Source organism: Pelecanus crispus, chromosome W (genome assembly GCF_030463565.1).
Source record: "Pelecanus crispus isolate bPelCri1 chromosome W, bPelCri1.pri, whole genome shotgun sequence".
Lineage (NCBI taxonomy): Eukaryota > Metazoa > Chordata > Aves > Pelecaniformes > Pelecanidae > Pelecanus > Pelecanus crispus.
Window position 1 is genome coordinate 3764504 of NC_134675.1, and position 18952 is coordinate 3783455.

At 39.7% G+C, this 18952-nt stretch overlaps 1 protein-coding gene across 1 annotated transcript in view; it reads right to left on the bottom strand.

Annotated features, from left to right (window-relative positions):
• Positions 1 to 18952, bottom strand: part of LOC142596568 (erbin-like) — a 108119-nt gene that overhangs the window by 18410 nt on the left and 70757 nt on the right. Inside the window, exons 16-19 of the mRNA XM_075725750.1 lie at positions 18326 to 18508; positions 9106 to 9223; positions 7186 to 7369; positions 4759 to 6280 (exon numbers count right to left, since the gene is read on the bottom strand). Of these exons, the coding sequence (XP_075581865.1) occupies positions 4759 to 6280; positions 7186 to 7369; positions 9106 to 9223; positions 18326 to 18508 (2007 nt within the window). The remainder of the gene's footprint in view (positions 1 to 4758; positions 6281 to 7185; positions 7370 to 9105; positions 9224 to 18325; positions 18509 to 18952) is intronic.

The window sequence follows — 18952 nt, forward strand, 5'->3', positions numbered from 1 at the left end:
TCTCTCATGGCAATCCATTACATTTTGGTAAAGAAAGGAATTAATAAAATTCAAATATCTGCAGGGAACAAGACTCTACATTCTACTTATCTTAGAATAGCCTTAATTGGTAACTTAACTTCTAAGCTTAAGTATTAGCCTTTTTAAAAATGTATTTATTTTACAGTACTTAGAATCAATTGCCAGCTAAAGGTGGACATAAATAATCCTTTGAGGCTATTTTAAATGTCTAGAAATCCCTTCACTTTTCATTCCCACCTTGACTATCTAAAATTCTTTAGTTAAATTTGATTGGAAAAAGCTTGCTCAAAGTATTCTGGAACACTTTAAATGATTAAAATTGACGCTTAAAGGCTTTCTGAGGAAAAGCACGCAATCTAAAAAAGCTTTGTTTGAAATCTTATAGAATACTAGTAAGACAGCAGATTATCCCAAAGAAGAGGAATTTAAACATTATGAAACTATTCTCCTTCAGTCACAAGGGAGGCGGGGGAAAAAAATATTAGGTTTCTGATCCTGGGGAGAAAAAAAAAAGTATCTTCAATAAGTGACAGCATTCTTATTGAAGAGTTACATATGGAGAATTACATATAATTTAAATTCTACTGTCATAAATGTTTGCATGGTCAGAACTTTTGCTGTTTATATTCAAAATGCACAAGAATTTTATTCCTTTTGAAGTGTGATGTATTGATTTCTGAACTCCACAAAATATCATTATAACACAATGATGGTTCAGTAGTCCATTAAAAATAGAGAAACAAAATAAAACTGAAATAAAAATTTAAAACTGACAGCTACTGAATGGATAGCATTCCTGTAATTTATCAGTGTCAAAATATTCTTCAGGCTACGATATTACAAACACTTAAGCACTTAATTTTATGTGTGCATAGACCCACTGAAGTTACTTCCCTTGACATATTTAAACAAGCTTAACTTGGAAAGAATCTGAGGCCATACCAATTAAAATATTTTTCTAAATTAGGTATGTAGAGAAAAAAATAACTCAGGAAAAAAAATTCAAACTTTGATTAAAACTGCAATTCTATATCAACACTGAAACACTTGGCCTTTTTTTTTTTTAAATAAGGCACCATACAGTGGCAACTTTGAGAATAAACCCACCTATTTTAATTTCTGAAATGGAAAGTAAGAATCTAGCTTTATGACCTCTTCTCTGCCATTGCTCTGCCATTGCTCTGCCATTCTAGATAAATAGTAGATAAAGTAGATAAAAAATAGAGCACTTAATTCCACATGAAATTAGAATTGAAAGCAAAACACGCACCTGATGAACTCCCAAGAGATCCACAACAACAAAAAAAAGAAAATATACATATGTAAGGAAAGGACAGAATCAGGCCCAACAACTGTTTCTGCCTACTCAGCACACAGAAATATAATAGATATTTGCAGATAACCATTGCAGATATTTATTATTGCAGTTTACAGATGAGAAAATCCTCTACCACACAATAAAATGTGTGTGACTAGTGTTTTACACAGGCAGTATTAGTTTAAATTCCTAAATGAAAACTTTCAACAAGGCTACTATAAAACACTACTGTGACATATCAGGTAGTAAAATAGGCAAGTCACACTCCAAAAGAAAATATGTTGAAAAATATTACTGTTCTTAAAAACTCACCTGTACACTAAATTTATAAGGTTGGGGGGTGGGGCAGAATTGATTGCATACTTTCCAACAGCTTACATATATAACCACTAGAGAACAGCTTGACATTTAAAGAAGCCCTTTTCTCTATCCCACAATAAAATATGCTTTGTAGCAGGTAAGCAAATAGTTTCTCCTGAATATATGCAAAATTTATATTTACAAATAGTCATATGAACTGTTTTCACCTTCCTTCGACCAGATGGATAATTTTAGTTGATCAGAGTATGCTCCCTTACATCTTGTCAAAGGTTACAAATGCTGGTTACTTAGCTGGAATACATTGTTAATAATTTCTGCTGGACTTAAAACTATCCTGTATCTCTCCTCATGCAAATTAAACTCTTGAAAGGTTTTTTTCCACCTGTATCAGGTAAAAAGGGCTAATAAAAAACCCAAGAACTAGCTTCTCCAATTTTGGCCAATAAGCAGACACTGTTTATTTAAGTGGGTTCACTCACCCCACCCCCCTCCAGTTACTAAATTTTATAAAAACAAAAACAAACAAGTACTTCAGGAGTTTCACAGAAACCACCCCAACAAAACCAACCCCAAAAAACCCACTACACACTCTTTCCTAAGAAACACAGCATAGAAATAATAAACATGATTAAATTCAATAACAGACTCTGAAGAGTCACAGCAAAGGCAATACTATTAACTTATACTGTTGTGTATAACTACAGGCAAGAAGATATAAATGAAATATTCATCATAAGGCTTAATTTTGTATACCTGTTTTTGTCAGTGTTGTATCTTTTGTATCTTATGCTTTAAAAAAAAATGCCATTTTAAATCCATGAAAGCTTTGTCAAAGCATTTTCCAATAAATACTTGTTCCTTAAATAAGTTCTGTAATTACTGAAAATGTTTTTCAGACTTCAAAATGTTTCAGAAGTCTGGTTTATAGATTAACCCCCCCCCCCAAGCTAATTTTTAATTACAAACAGAAATATCTGAAACTATTATTTTAAAAGAACAAAGAAATATCCAGTGAATCCCTAGATTTTCCACATTATCATATTTGCCAGCTGCCATATAGGATCATACATTTTTCACAGTTCAGATTATTTTTTCGTCAGTCATATCCCAGAGAATATCAAGTAGACAATTATATACACATTCACTTTTAAACCCATAAAAGTCTCAGATTGCTAAGTAAAAGCTATTTTAAAACTTTTCAAGGCCAGAACAAAAGAAATACACACACACAAAACAGACTTCTAAAGATCTGTTAGATTAGATGCACAGCTAAGAACTCAATAACAGCTATTCCATATCATTCTAGTAGGAAACAAAAATTAAAGTTTACATATAAAGCGTTAGAGAAAGTATGGACAGATATAAAAGGAATCAAGTCAGGCAATCAATTTCACTTCAGTCAAGGTGACTACACTGCTACAGTACCTGAACAGATCTCACTGGCATATTAAACATCGTTCCTAACATGTCAAATGTAGATGATATAGGAAGGAGCTATAAACAAATTGCATTAGCAGTACACTGGAGTTTTGTTTCCTTCTCCATTCAAGTATTGCTGGGGTTTTTACTTCTCTATTGTTTCATGTAAGATTTGATATGTGCATCCAGGAGAACAGAAGATCAAAGAATGCACTATTATGTTTAGAACATGGTGAGGTTTGTGATTGCCTGTGGGACAAAAGGTCCCCACACTACAGCACAGTACTGTGAAAGTCTTAAAATATTTTATGTTGTACCTGACTCAAAATGGATCAGAAGAACAGGTGTGGCTGTTGCACAGGCCTCTTTAAAAACAAACCAAACCCATCCCTCCAAACACTTCAATTTCCAAAGAAAAATCATAGTTAAAAGTATTTTTTTCAACCATCTCCAATTAAATTTCCTTAGCTATCAAGGATAGCTTCTACAGGTATATCAACCAGAAAAGGAAGGTTAAAGAAAGCGTATCCCCCCAGATGAACAAGAATGGAGACCTTGTATCAACGGATGAGGAGAAGGCTGAGGTACTCAACAACTTCTTTGCCTCAGTCTGAGGCTCTGAGCAACCTGATGTGGTTAAAGCTGTCCCTGCTCACAGCAGGGGGGTTGGGCTAGATGGCCTCTAAAGGTCCCTTCCAACCCAAAGCATTCTGTGATTCTATTCTATGGAAGTATTTAGCATAATAATCACAAACAAAACTATGTTCTTTCAAAAAAAAAAGAAAACCCATCTAGCTGGCATAATCAAAACATATTTTGGCTGCTTTACTTCCCCTCCAAGGAAACAGGATCAGGTAATGACATTCTGCCCAATATTTAGTGATGATATTTTAAATTGGTTTAGCTTAGCTGGACAGCACATATTACACTCTTCCAGTCTCAAATACTTTGAAGATATATAATTGTTCAGCTCTACATATCAGCTCAAATTCTTGATAGCATTTACAGTACATAAAAAATCCTTTTCATCATCTCTAGTCATATCAAAACCTCCTGTGATTTCCAGAAATGAACAAGATTTTTAAGTGTTCTCATCTCACAGTAATAAATATTCATTCAACAATCTGTCAAAGATCCAACTTCAAAAGACAACTGCCTTGGAGGCAAATATATGTTAATTATGGCTTTTGAATTCTTCAGCAACTGAAGCTGTAGACCTATACTTCCAAATAGATTTTACTGTTTTTTTTCTTCTTAAAGTGAAGAAATAGAGAAAAAAAGGCAAAACAGAAAGATCAAGAATTGTAAGGGAATATTTTAGTATAATATGAATACAATGCTACAACAACAATAAAAATTACCTGGCTTAAAAGAGCTGGCCTTGCAGTCCAGCAGGTCAATATGACATTATTTAATGTATTCTAAAGTAATTGGACTAAGCTGGCAAGTATGATGCAAAAACAACAGGGACTTTTTTTTTTCCTTTGGGGGAAAAGTTCATTTACAGTCTACCATTTGACTGTTTCTCACATATTCAGCACAAACATGTTTATCCTTTTTAAGGCAGTATCAGAAGTACACTTTCTCTGGTAATTAAAAGCAGTTCAAAACAGAATATTTAACTTATTCCATATCCAGATAACAGAAAGGTAGAAAAGTTTCAAAATTATTATTTTTACCTTTTCTAGTTTTTTAGCCTCAATATGTCGCAGCACCTGTTCCCTCCAGTCATGAGGGACTTTACTTTTTCCTGGAGTGTCTAATAAAGAGTGGTCAGAGTTAACCCTTGGGTTTGATCTCTTTGAAGGGCTAGTCCATGAGTAATTAAAGTCACTAACTGACATAGTTCTTTCTGGTATTTCATTCACTGATGGCCAAGCACTCTGTGGTTGGGATACATTTGGACCATCAATGCTATATGTCCTGGCAGAAAGAGGTCTCTGGTGCCCAGGCATTACTGGTGGAGCTCTTCCCACTGAATGCAAGTCTCTGCATGTTAAATAGTCCCCTTCAGGAACGCAGGCCTGCCTTGAAGGTCCAGTATCCCCAACATTTATAGAAGCTGTAGAGGATACACTGCTCTGCCTTTGAAGAGTGTGTCTGGTTGCTCCCGGGAGCACTCTATCATTCGGTGGAATAGCCCACACATCTATGTGTCTCCCAGCCATCTGTTGATGAGTGTTATATACAGCGCTGGCTCGGACATTGTTATGATTGGATAAATTCATATTCGCAGAATGCTTTACATAGCTGGGGATTTCTGTGCTGTCAGACATAAGCAGACATGAAGGAGGTAAGCTGCCTTGTTCTACTGGGGTGTTTTGTTTATGGGGCCACAAGGTATCTTTCGTTGTTGCACTGCTGCTGTACTGAATATTATACTGGGGAGTGCAGAACATCTGTGCACCACTTGTCACTGATCCTCTCACTGCATTAGCACCTTCAGGATTGTGATTTGAGTCAAACTTGAACACAGTTTTTGTAGAAGATACTAAATCAGATGACAACAACGGCCCAGGTAAAACCTGCAAAGGCTGATCATGCAGAAGACTAGCAGATTTACTTTGGACTATGTTTTTTCCATCTGCACTACCAGATGCTGATTTTACCACTGAGTTTGGCTGTTGAGATCCATTCTCATTGACAATATCGTAGATTTTCAGACCAGTGTCCATACTGGTGATGCTGTGAGATTTCATCACAGGACCACTTCTCTGTGGGGACAAGTCTTCAGTGCTCCTTGAAACAGACAGCTCAGCAGAAGAATCACCATCAACTGTAGTGCTTCTCGTTAGTTCATCTTTACTGGGAGACTGTACTGCTTCCTCAGGATGTCCATTTACTTTATTTATAGGGTATTTATTTCCATTTTCCAAGTACTCGCTTTCTTCTTTCATGTTGTTATTAAAAAAGCCCTTTACTGAAACTATTTCCTGTGTTTGTAACCTTTCTACAGGAACTGGCACTGCCTCTTCACTAACCAGTTTATTGATATTCATGTTTATTTGGTCTGATTTGTGAGACTCCTCCATAGGAGTGCTTAGATCAACACCTTTTCTTATCAGGCATAATCTTTCTTCAATGCTTAATTCGTATTCAGACAAATTTGTAACCTTCTCTTGCACATTTATTTTTTCTTCTACTGTAATGCTCAGTTCACCTCCATTTTGCAAAAGATTATTCAAATTTTCATCTTCTTGCCTGGAAAAAAAGATGGCTTTTAAAAGAAATTCCAAAAGGAACCAACATATTCCTTTAAGAACTGTTTTAGAAAAATTAATCATTAACGTGCAACACAGCCATACTGTACACACAATACAGGACAAAGAGCAATATACAACCAAATTTATGATTTGCTATCTTACCATTAAAAAGTATATTATACAGAGGGCTCATTTTGGCAACTCTTGTTTGTGTCATCAATTACGCGACCATGTTCTGATTTCAGAAGTTTAATTAAATTCAACAGGAATTATTAAAGACAGTTTAAAAGTGCCAAAAAGTACAAAGTGACAATAACCCATTTTTTTTAAATCAAATACTTGCAAGTTCCAAGACAATTTTGGACAAATGTCTTGTTTCTATTGGCAAATAAAAAAAAGGCACCTTTTAACTAGAACCACAAAAAGATAAACAACCTGTAAGTCCATTCTTTATAAGTTTCTAAATGCTTTTTATAATTAAGTTAGTAATCAAATTGATCTTCAACATTATGCAAATAAAACCACAGAGCTTTTAAAATGGTGTATTGAAAGTATTCTCCAGGGAAAACAAATTATTAAGGATGAAATTATTATACCATATTAATAGAACAGATGTGAACCATGTCTTATATACTAAAATTGGCCTCTGAATTTTATTGTCCTCCTGGGGTTTTTTGTTGGTTTTGGGTTTGGTGGTGGGTTTTTTGTTGGTTTTTTTTGTTGGTGTTTTTTTTTTAAGAGAACTATTCCATTATTTAACATTATTTAAAAACATTAAAATTTAAATTATTTCATGAATGATAAAGGAATCATTAATGAAATAAAGGAATGGACATGCAATATGAAAGATTAAGTAACATTTTTTTATTATATTTGCTCAGTGGTATACAGTATTTTACAAACCTGATCTTAGATAAAACAGCAGCATGTGTTTCTTTGTCTGGAGAACAGAGAGAAATATCTTGGCTACTATCAGTATTTAAGGAAACAGAATCTGACATTCGAGAAGGAGAGGAACAGTTGCTGTTATTTTGATTGCTATTGTGGGTAGCTTCATCTGATAAGGAATCAGCATCTTTTGAATAATCTGAAATAAAAATTTGCCAATTTAGTTAAATGGCTATTAAACAGATGTCTGTAACATGTATGTTACAGTGTTTAGAAATTGTATCTTGTTCTTCAGTAATTACTGGAAACCAACATATAAGCTAACACCTTTGCAAACTTTGTATAAACTTACAAAAGACTGTTGGCAATAACTCCTATTCTTTAAATATTTGTCTCAATGTAAACAGCCCTCACCTGTTAATGAAATTCAACTTATTGCTTTATTCCAAATTTCCTTGGCATAAGCTAGTGCACTACATTATGTAATATTTCCCCAAAATATCTATCAAATCATATTTCTGTTTTTGCAATGATTCTAAAGTTTTGAATTACATGAGTCTATTGGCCATTATGAATATGAAGTACACTGCTTCACATGCAGGATTTTGAAATTGTACATAGTTCCTACTTTTGAACATTATATCATTGTTAAATAGCTATTTATTAGACCAAACAGTCTGGAAAGACCTAGATCTAGATGAGCTCTATGTAGTTTTATAAATGTAAAAAACAGGAAAGAAAAATATTCTTCTGCAGAGTTGGAACCAACACATTCCCATGCTTTGCAGATCACTTAGGACAACATTTTCAGAGTAATTTATACCTGTGCACATTGATTCTTGCATACTGCATGCATACTTACATCCTACATCCATATAAAAATCATTTATCTGCGGGACTTCAAGCCAGCCATGATTTTGACATGGGCAAACATAAGTGTACAAATAAATACATTTAATTTTTTACTTCAAGACACAGTTACAGGTGTCAAAAGCATTAATTTTGTGAAACTAATTTCTATCTCCAGAGACAAGAAAGAAGTTTTGAATTAGTACTTTAGCCAGGCATAAAACCCCAAATACGGCATTGATAAACATCAGTCTTTTCACCTGCATGTGATCCTCAGCAGACTCTTCTTGCTACCTCCATGTGGTTTTCCTTCATCCTCACTAAATCTTACCCTTTTACATGTAATGGCCAGAAAAGCCTTTTGTCCTGGAAAGTACTGGACTAGGATATCATATGAAGCTAAATACAATTTGCTCTTCAACTGTTAAATTTTGTTTTCTCTGAATCCTAGGTAATTCCTTACTCTTAAGGAAATGGTTACCCAGACTGAAATTATCTTTGAGAGAATAAAAAACTTAGTTAACAAAACCAATGTTCTGAACTTTCCTGTGAGAGGAAAGAAGAAAAAATAAGAGTAAAGTGACTCTGGAGAAGAAGTTGTGGCAAGAGAAGTTTATTCTTAAACCTTAGGAAGAGAGCACAATTTCTCTGAGAAATTTAAACAAGTGATATTGCTGCCAAAAGCAGCAATAGTCCACAAAATCGGGGGGGGGGGGGGGGGGGAATATGGAATGTTTCCAAAGTAAATACCACTTTCTGCAATCATTTTCTTAAACATATCAAGAGTGTGTTCAAGCTAACGGTCCCTCAAAACACAAGCATCTCCTTTCCCCCTCTGCTTTTAAACTAATGACAAGAATCAAGAAAATTAGGATGTGAACCCAGCTTTCTCTACCACACACTCAAGTATAAGATAATGCAGAATTTTTTTTTCTGCTTTCATTACTTAACTAGAGAATTGATCATCTATCTTAAAACACAAAAATCTACTTTTACATAATTCAATTGGAAAAACTAGCCATTTTGAGTCATGAAATTATTAGAATAGCACACCACTTCTACTATTTTTTTTTAATGGTATCTAACCTTTTTTGTTATTGCTAAGAGCTACCACTTTTGGTTGATTTATGGAGGTTTCTATCAGCGGTGGTCGCATTTCTGCAATTTTCATCTCTTCATCAGAGGAGAGTTCTTCTGATTCCTGCTAAAGGAAAACCAGCTTTATTATGCTGTGCATTTTAAAGAAGTGCTTAAAAGGTTAAGTAAATGCTATCTAAACTGTCACCCACTGAACAATAAAGGGGAAAAAGATAAACAAGCAGCATAACATAGCAACTGTGTAGTGCATTTGTAGTGCAAGTCAACTGAATTCAGTAATATTTGCCACTGAATTATCTTTAAGAAGCAGCATAGGCAGACTTGCATTGTCACTGATGAACAGTTAAACCAGTACTAACTTCAGCTGCAAGAAACTACTCGGAGAAGCAGATGCAGCTTCTGTTCCACCACTGGAGAGAACCTCCAGTTGAGTTCAAGTGTCCTGGTTTCGGCTGGGATAGAGTTAATTTTCTTCCTAGCAGCAGGCATAGTGCTGTGTTTTGGATTTAGTAGGAGAAGAATGTTGATAACATGCTGATGTTTTTAGTTGTTGCTGAGTACTGCTTATGCTAGTCAAGGACTTTTTCAGCTTCCCATGCTCTGCCAGGCGCACAAGAAACTGGGAGGGGGCACAGCCAGAATAGTTGATCCAAACTGACCAAAGGGCTATTCCATACCATATGACGTCATGCTCAGTATATAAACTGGGGGGGTTGGCCGGGGAGCAGCGACCGCTGCTCGGGAACTGTCTGGGTATCGGTCGTCGGGTGGTGAGCAATTGCATTGTGCATCACTTGCTTTGTATATTATTATTACTATTATTATTATATTGTTATTATTATTATTTTACTTTATTTCAATTATTAAACTGTTCTTATCTCAACCCAGGAGTGTTTCTCACTCTTACTCCTCCGATTCTCTCCCCCATCCCATCAGGGTAGGGGGAGTGAGCGAGCGGCTGCGTGGTACTGAGTTGCTGGCTGGGACTAAACCACGACAGTCCTTTTTGGCGCCCAACGTGGGGCCCGAAGGGTTTGAGATAAGAACAGATTAACCAGAGTGTATTAAGGAGTCTGTTAACAGTTGCCGGTCATGATATTAGTTCATCTGATCTGTACCATGTTCTTTTCTTGGCTGTGCATGTTAAAGCTTGGTGTTGGTCTGTGCATTGCGCTATGCTCTGTAGTGATTAAGGATGTTTTGATTGGGAGGTTCCTTATCAAAATCCTGACCTTAAGCATGGTTTTGTATCTGGGTTTTATACACAAGTCATTACTGTACTTCGGGTACCACCTCATGGAGAGAGTTAGCAATTATACCTTTCCCTCGGAGACGTTTGTTGTGGAGGAACTACAGAATGGCACCTTCATTACCTTATTCTATAATGCTTCCTCCCTCATTACAGAAAGCTTTCAGTATTTTGAACATCCCTGGGCAGTTAAGATACTTCTATTGATACTTCTTGGGAATATTGTTTTGGTTTTGACAAAGGTTAGAAAGCAATTTAAGAATATCATCCAGAGATCTGCCCCAAGGCTGGAGAGTTAGGAGTGGCAGGGTGTGTGGGATCGTATGCGCAAGTACCTAGGGCAGTGGGGACCTCCAGTGTTTTGGAACTTCACCCCTGAACAAGTGCAGAATCCTGAAGAACTAGTAAAGTATTTGGAAGAAGTATGTTCTCACCCTGGCAACTCCAAAGAGACACAACTCATTGCAACATGCTGGGGACTGGCCCATGCTTATACAGCCCTGTTCAACACTATTCAGTACCCTCAAGGGAAAGAGAGGGTCTCTGGATCTGATGACAAAACAACAGGCACTGTGGCTACTCCAACCACAGCCATGAGCACTGTGGCTACTACAACCACAGCCACAAGCACTGCAGCTACTCCAACACCCACCACAGGTACTGCAGCCACTCCAACCCCAGTGGCAGGCACTGCGGCTAAACCAGAGAACCAACCTGCACCGGTATCAGTTGCCCCTATACAGAAGAAAAAATACACGAGGAAATCAGCTCGTTTAGTAAGGGATGAAGATGAACCAGGGCCATCACGAGAACCAGAGGAGGAAGAACCCATAAATGAGATGGTGACCACCCGATCCCTATCCCTGAGTGAGCTGCGAGATATGCGAAAAGATTTCGGTCGTCATCCAGGCGAGCACATCATCACCTGGCTGCTCCGATGCTGGGATAACGGGGCCAGTAGCCTGGATTTAGAGGGTAGGGAAGCCAAGCAGCTGGGATCCCTTTCCAGGGAAGGGGGCATTGACAAAGCAATTGGAAAAGGGGCAAAACCGCTCAGCCTCTGGAGGCGACTTCTGTCAAGCGTGAAGGAAAGGTATCCCTTCAAGGAGGATGTTTTATACCGCCCAAGCAAATGGACCACCGTAGAGAAAGGTATCCAGTACCTGAGGGAATTAGGCGTGCTGGAGGTGATTTACAGTGACCTGAATGATGAACAGTTACCCAAAGACCCAGATGAAGTCAGGTGCACACAATCCATGTGGCGGAAGGTGGTACGGAGCGCACCAGCATCGTATTCCAACTCGTTGGCAATACTAGCCTGGAAAGACGACGAGGCACCAACGGTGGATGAAGTGGCTAGACAACTCCGGGACTACGAAGAAAAGCTCTCTTCCTCCCTACAGGCCTGTGTCTCGGCTGTGGAAAAACTGTCTGAAAAAATGTGCCAAGAGTTCCAACAACTCAGAGAGGATCTGTCCTACTCCCCACCTGCACGGACCAGTGTCTCAGCCATTAGGAGTCAACGTCCCTATGCTCAAGAGAGAGGATATAGAGGATACACACCACGGGGCACCCTGTGGTTTTACCTGCGTGATTATGGAGAGGACATGAGAAAGTGGGATGGAAAACCCACCTCAACCTTAGAGGCACGGGTGCGTGAGTTGCAAGGAAAAACTATTAGAAAAGGCGGTTCTCCCAGGAAAATTGCAGCTCCAGTTTCCAGTGAGCAGTTCCCCAGACAGAGTAAGAGGGCTAATTTCACTTCCGACCTTGATCAGGGGACTTTTGATTCACATTTACAGGAAGTGAACAACGAATCCTGTGACCAGTGTTAGAGGGGCCCTGCCTCCAGCCAGGTGGAGGAAAGGGACAACCGGGTTTACTGGACTGTGTGGATTCCATGGCCTGGAACGTCAGACCCACAGGAGTATAAGGCTCTAGTGGACGCTGGTGCACAGTGCACGCTAATGCCATCAAGCTATAGAGGGGCAGAACCCATTTGTATTTCTGGAGTGACAGGGGGATCCCAACAGCTCACTGTACTGGAGGCTGAAGTGAGCCTAACTGGGAATGAGTGGCAAAAGCACCCCATTGTGACTGGCCCAGATGCTCTGTGCATCCTTGGCATAGACTACCTCAGGAGAGGGTATTTCAAGGACCCAAAAGGGTACCGGTGGGCTTTTGGTATAGCTGCTTTGGAGACAGAGGAAATTAAACAGTTGTCCACCTTGCCCGGTCTCTCAGAGGACCCTTCGATTGTAGGGTTGCTGAAGGTTGAGGAACAACAGGTGCCGATTGCTACCACAACTGTGCACAGGCGGCAATATCGCACCAACCGAGACTCCCTGATTCCCATCCATAACCTGATTCGTCGACTGGAGAGCCAGGGAGTGATCAGCAAGACTCGCTCACCCTTTAACAGTCCCATATGGCCAGTGCGAAAGTCTAATGGGGAGTGGAGACTAACAGTGGACTATCGTGGCCTGAACGAAGTTACACTGCCACTGAGTGCTGCCATGCCAGACATGCTAGAACTTCAATATGAACTGGAGTCAAAGGCAGCTAAGTGGTATGCCACAATTGATATTGCTAATGCATTTTTCTCCATCCCTTTGGCAGCAGAGTGCAGGCCCCAGTTTGCTTTTACCTGGAGGGGTGTTCAGTACACCTGGAACCGACTGCCCCAGGGGTGGAAGCACAGCCCCACCATTTGCCATGGACTGATCCAGACAGCACTGGAACAGGGTGAAGCTCCAGAACATCTGCAGTACATTGATGACATCATTGTGTGGGGCAACACAGCAGAAGAAGTTTTTGAGAAGGGAAAGAAAATAGTCCAAATCCTTCTGAAGGCTGGTTTTGCCATAAAACAGAGTAAGGTCAAGGGGCCTGCACAGGAGATCCAGTTTTTAGGAATAAAATGGCAAGATGGACATCGTCAGATCCCAATGGATGTGATCAACAAAATAACAGCCATGTCCCCACCAACTAGCAAAAAGGAAACACAAGCTTTCTTAGGCGTTGTGGGGTTTTGGAGAATGCATATTCCAAATTACAGCCAGATCGTAAGCCCTCTCTATCAAGTGACCCGGAAGAAGAACGAATTCAAATGGGGCCCTGAGCAACAACAAGCCTTTGAACAAATTAAACGGGAGATAGTTCATGCAGTAGCCCTTGGGCCAGTCCGGGCAGGGCAGGATATTAAAAATGTGCTCTACACCGCAGCCGGGGAGAATGGCCCTACCTGGAGCCTCTGGCAGAAAGCACCAGGGGAGACTCGAGGTCGACCCCTAGGGTTTTGGAGTCGGGGATATAGAGGATCCGAAGCCCGCTCTACTCCAACTGAGAAAGAGATACTGGCAGCATATGAAGGGGTTCGAGCTGCTTCAGAAGTGGTTGGTACTGAAGCCCAGCTCCTGCTGGCACCCCGACTGCCGGTGTTGGGCTGGATGTTCAAAGGGAGGGTCCCCTCTACACATCATGCAACTGATGCTACATGGAGTAAGTGGGTTGCATTGATCACACAGCGGGCTCGAATAGGAAACCCCAGTCGCCCAGGAATCTTGGAAGTGATCATGGACTGGCCAGAAGGAAAAAACCTTAGAATATCACCAGAGGAGGAGGTGACACGTGCTGAAGAGGCCCCACTGTATAATAAATTGCCAGAAAATGAAAAGCAATATGCCCTGTTCACTGATGGATCCTGTCGTCTTGTGGGAAAGCATCGGAGGTGGAAAGCTGCTGTATGGAGTCCTATACGACAAGTCGCAGAAACTGCTGAAGGAGAAGGGGAGTCGAGTCAGTTTGCAGAGGTGAAAGCCATCCAGATGGCTTTAGATATTGCTGAACGAGAAAAGTGGCCAGTCCTTTATCTCTATACTGACTCATGGATGGTGGCAAATGCCCTGTGGGGGTGGCTGCAGCAATGGAAGCAGAGCAACTGGCAGCGCAGAGGCAAACCAATCTGGGCTGCCGCATTGTGGCAAGATATTGCTGCCCGGGTAGAGAACCTGGTTGTAAAAGTTCGTCATGTAGATGCTCATGTACCTAAGAGTCGGGCCACTGAAGAACATCAAAACAACCAGCAAGTAGATCAGGCTGCTAAGATTGAAGTGGCTCAGGTGGATTTGGACTGGCAACATAAGGGTGAATTATTTATAGCTCGGTGGGCCCATGACGCCTCAGGCCATCAAGGAAGGGATGCAACGTATAAATGGGCTCGTGATCGAGGGGTGGACTTAACTATGGACAGTATTGCACAGGTTATTCATGAGTGTGAAACATGCGCTGCAATCAAGCAAGCCAAGCAGTTCAAGCCCCTTGGGTATAGTGAACGATGGCTGAAATATAAATATGGGGAGGCCTGGCAGATTGGTTACATCACGCTCCCACAGACCCGCCAAGGCAAGCGCTATGTGCTCACCATGGTGGAAGCAACCACTGGATGGTTGAAACATATCCCGTGCCCCATGCCACCGCCCGGAACACCATCCTGGGCCTTGAAAAGCAAGTCCTGTGGCGACATGGCACCCCAGAAAGAATGGAGTCAGACAACGGGACTCATTTCCGAAACAACCTCATAGACACCTGGGCCAAAGAGCATGGCATTGAGTGGGTGTATCACATCCCTTACCATGCACCAGCCTCCAGGAAAATTGAGCGATACAATGGATTGTTAAAGACTACCCTGAGAGCAATGGGTGGTGGGACGTTTAAACATTGGGATACGCATTTAGCAAAAGCCACCTGGTTAGTCAACACCAGGGGATCTGCCAATCGAGCTGGCCCTGCCCAATCAAAACTTTTACGTACTGTAGAAGGAGATAAAGTTCCTGTAGTGCACATGAAAAATATGCTGGGGAAGACAGTCTGGGTTACTTCCCCCTCTGGCAAAGGCAAACCCATTCGTGGGATTGCTTTTGCTCAAGGACCTGGGTGCACTTGGTGGGTGATGCGAAAGGATGGGGAAGCCCAGTGTGTACCTCAAGGGAATTTGATTTTGGGTGAAAATAGCCAATGAACTGAATTGTATAATATTAATTGCTTTATAATACTGTATGTTATCTCTTAACTATATGTTATCTCTTAACTGCATGTTAATATAATAATATAGTAGGTTAATATTAAGTATATAATACTGTATATTATGATTGCTATATGCCACATCAATGGTATTGCAGTAAGAATTGCCCAGCTTAATGAAAATGAACTTTGATGAAACCATGTTGGAATGAGAACTGACTTCAGCATGCAACAGTCCAACACTGCACACCACCTCTCCTGCTCTGAAAGACTGTGATGACAGATGGAACCCAAAGTCATGGGCTAAATGAACTCAATGGACATTTTAGAGGGATGGGCCATAGACGAAGGGAATGATATCTGTGTGTATATCAAGATAGGGAAAGCGGTGGTGATTAATTGGAACACATTGGAAAGGGGAGGGCCTGTGCATGACGTAGATGGTATAGAATAAGGGGTGGATACTGTCCTGGTTTCGGCTGGGATAGAGTTAATTTTCTTCCTAGCAGCAGGCATAGTGCTGTGTTTTGGATTTAGGATGAGAAGAATGTTGATAACATGCTGATGTTTTTAGTTGTTGCTGAGTACTGCTTATGCTAGTCAAGGACTTTTTCAGCTTCCCATGCTCTGCCAGGCGCACAAGAAACTGGGAGGGGGCACTGCCAGAATAGTTGATCCAAACTGACCAAAGGGCTATTCCATACCATATGACGTCATGCTCAGTATATAAACTGGGGGGGTTGGCAGGGGAGCAGCGACCGCTGCTCGGGAACTGTCTGGGTATCGGTCGTCGGGTGGTGAGCAATTGCATTGTGCATCACTTGCTTTGTATATTATTATTATCATTATCATTATTGTATTGTTATTATTATCATTACTATTTTACTTCATTTCAATTATTAAACTGTTCTTATCTCAACCCAGGAGTGTTTCTCACTCTTACTCCTCCGATTCTCTCCCCCATCCCATCAGGGTAGGGGGAGTGAGCGAGCGGCTGCGTGGTACTGAGTTGCTGGCTGGGATTAAACCACGACATCAAGTCACAAAGTTATCGCTGAACCAGCAAACACCCCAGAATGACTAGCTGGGTATTGGTTTTGCAGAAAAGAGCTCAAACTGAAACAGCTACAGAGTACCATTACCAAAAGAATCTTAGGAATGGAGAGCTATGCTGTGAAAAAAGACTGAATGACCTTGGCTTGCCTAGTCTAGCAAAAAAAAAGAGCAAGCGTAGCTTGGGTTGATACCTTTAAATTTACATTGGGGGTAAATTCCAAAAGGAACAGAAGTTATTTATCTTCAAGAACAACAATGGCAGAGGAATAAAGTGATGCTGAATACATTTTAGCTAGAAATCACTAGTTCCTAACTATAAGATGGAACTCAGTGCACTTATGAAAGAGATTAACTGACAAAGCTGCTGCAAGAGCAGCCATGTGACTGATTCAGTATCCTACTGCCAGGCCTATATCCCTATCATCTTCAAAAAACAATTGTTTTCAGTAATATTTTGAAGGGAAAAAGCCTTCTTTCCCTAAAGTAGAAACTTCTTTCTAGTAAGCATGCTTCCTCTTTCAAATGCTACCAAAAAATCCAAAAATAGTCTGTCAATGTTCACTTTTTCTTACAAGTTTCAGAACATTTATTGTTTAGAACCTACTGGAGCACCATCTTTCCTATGATACTAACTACCTGGCCAGTTTTTTGGACTGAAGGAAGGACAAACCTGACTGAGATGTAGCAAACAACATATGATAGTCTTCATTAAAATCATCCACCTGTTTCTCTGCAACTGGAACAAACCACCTCTTCACTACCTCTACAACATTGCCTTTCCCCTTGGATGTAACATACAATAAGTGTAATCAATGTTGAAATGAAAAAATATCCACAAACTTATATGCATGCAAAGTTTAGATACCTGGATTCAACTGCAACAGAGTTACCAGCAGATTATTATATGGAAGTAAGGAATTCAGTATCCCTGATCAACTATGCACTGCTGCCTCATTTACTTACTGGCACATAGCGAGCTTCAAAGAACTGCTGTCACTATCATTAGACAACTAATATGATTTTCTGAAATTATATATTTAAACTAAAGAAAAATGTCAATTCCAATATTTTCAGAAAGGATGTAGAAGCAGGAACACGCTAGTGGGGAAAGAGCCAGCAACAGCCACAACTGCTTGTTGCAAAGCCTCTTCAGCAAAAGTATGATATACACATGTTCCACTGCTTACACAACACAGGCAAAAATAATCTGCTCGTGAAATTATGAAAAAGCATTTTACAGGTTGTGATTGGCAACCGATGAAGTGACAATTCCAAAATTTGTCATAAGTCTGAAACACATTCTAAATAAAAAATGAATACATGGTGTTTGTCAGAGAGATGTACAAAGAGTTCAGAAGTTAAAAATCTCTGACTCTTTATAAGGAATAGATACAATTTCAGTCATATTCATGACAGTTCACTAATAAATACAGAGGAATACATTTTTTTAAACCCACCTTTTACTTTTCATTCCAAATGAATGGGCACAGTCACTTAGATATACAAGTCTTTGATTGCTCCCACAAATCAGATATACTGACATTTCAGTGACAATTAGAATCAATTATTTACTGAACTGACAATCAAGCAAAAACTGGAAAATCCTACCTAAATACGAGTATTTCCACAGTTTGATACTTAGGTCAACTTTTAATTGAGTTTGCTTTATTTTTCTCACATACATCTTTCATTATGAACTTTTTATTAGCTATTTCAACTTTTACTTAATATAGTCTGAAGTGAGGAAAATATTGCATTACAAACCATCTGTACTTAGAGCACTTATGGATGGCAATTTTCTATTGTCTACATAAATTTTCATCTCAGTAACAAATTCAATATAGTTCTTTGACTGCTATGATGTTCATTGCAATGCTATACCTCGAGCATGTCTTCATGGTTGACAATTGTTTTCGTGTTCTGCAAGGTTTTAACAAGTGCAGTCATCTGTGAATTTGCAGTGCTGTGCTCAGCTTCTGGTTCAGTAGGCTTCTGCACAGAGCTTCCTGCTGAATATTGCTTTCTCTCATCTGCTTTGTTCTTTATTGAAGCAATTTCTGAAGTCTACAGGATTAAGAACATTAGCAGAAAAAACATCCTGAAAGGTTTTCAGTAACATATGATAGAGTTAACATAATATATTTTGGGAAACTATGGAATGGAAAATCTGAGCTAATGATAAAGTATGAAATGCACCAGGTCGAGAAATCTCTGCAGATTACTGAGGTACAGCCCCTACCCTTTGCCAATCAGTTTGACTCTCCTCCTTATTGGGGTCAATTTGTACCATTAAATTTCCAGTTAAATAAAAAAAGGACAAGAATATCTACAATGAGACATGTCAGCACTGAACAGTAGTCCTATCACACTACATCAACATTGTTAGCGACTCCTGTGCCAACTTGCTACAACTGCCTTCCCAACTTATCATGCAAAACCTTCAGTCACGAGGGCAGCAGCAAGATCCTTACAGATTATCCTGATTTTCATTGTGAAGTCTGGCAGATA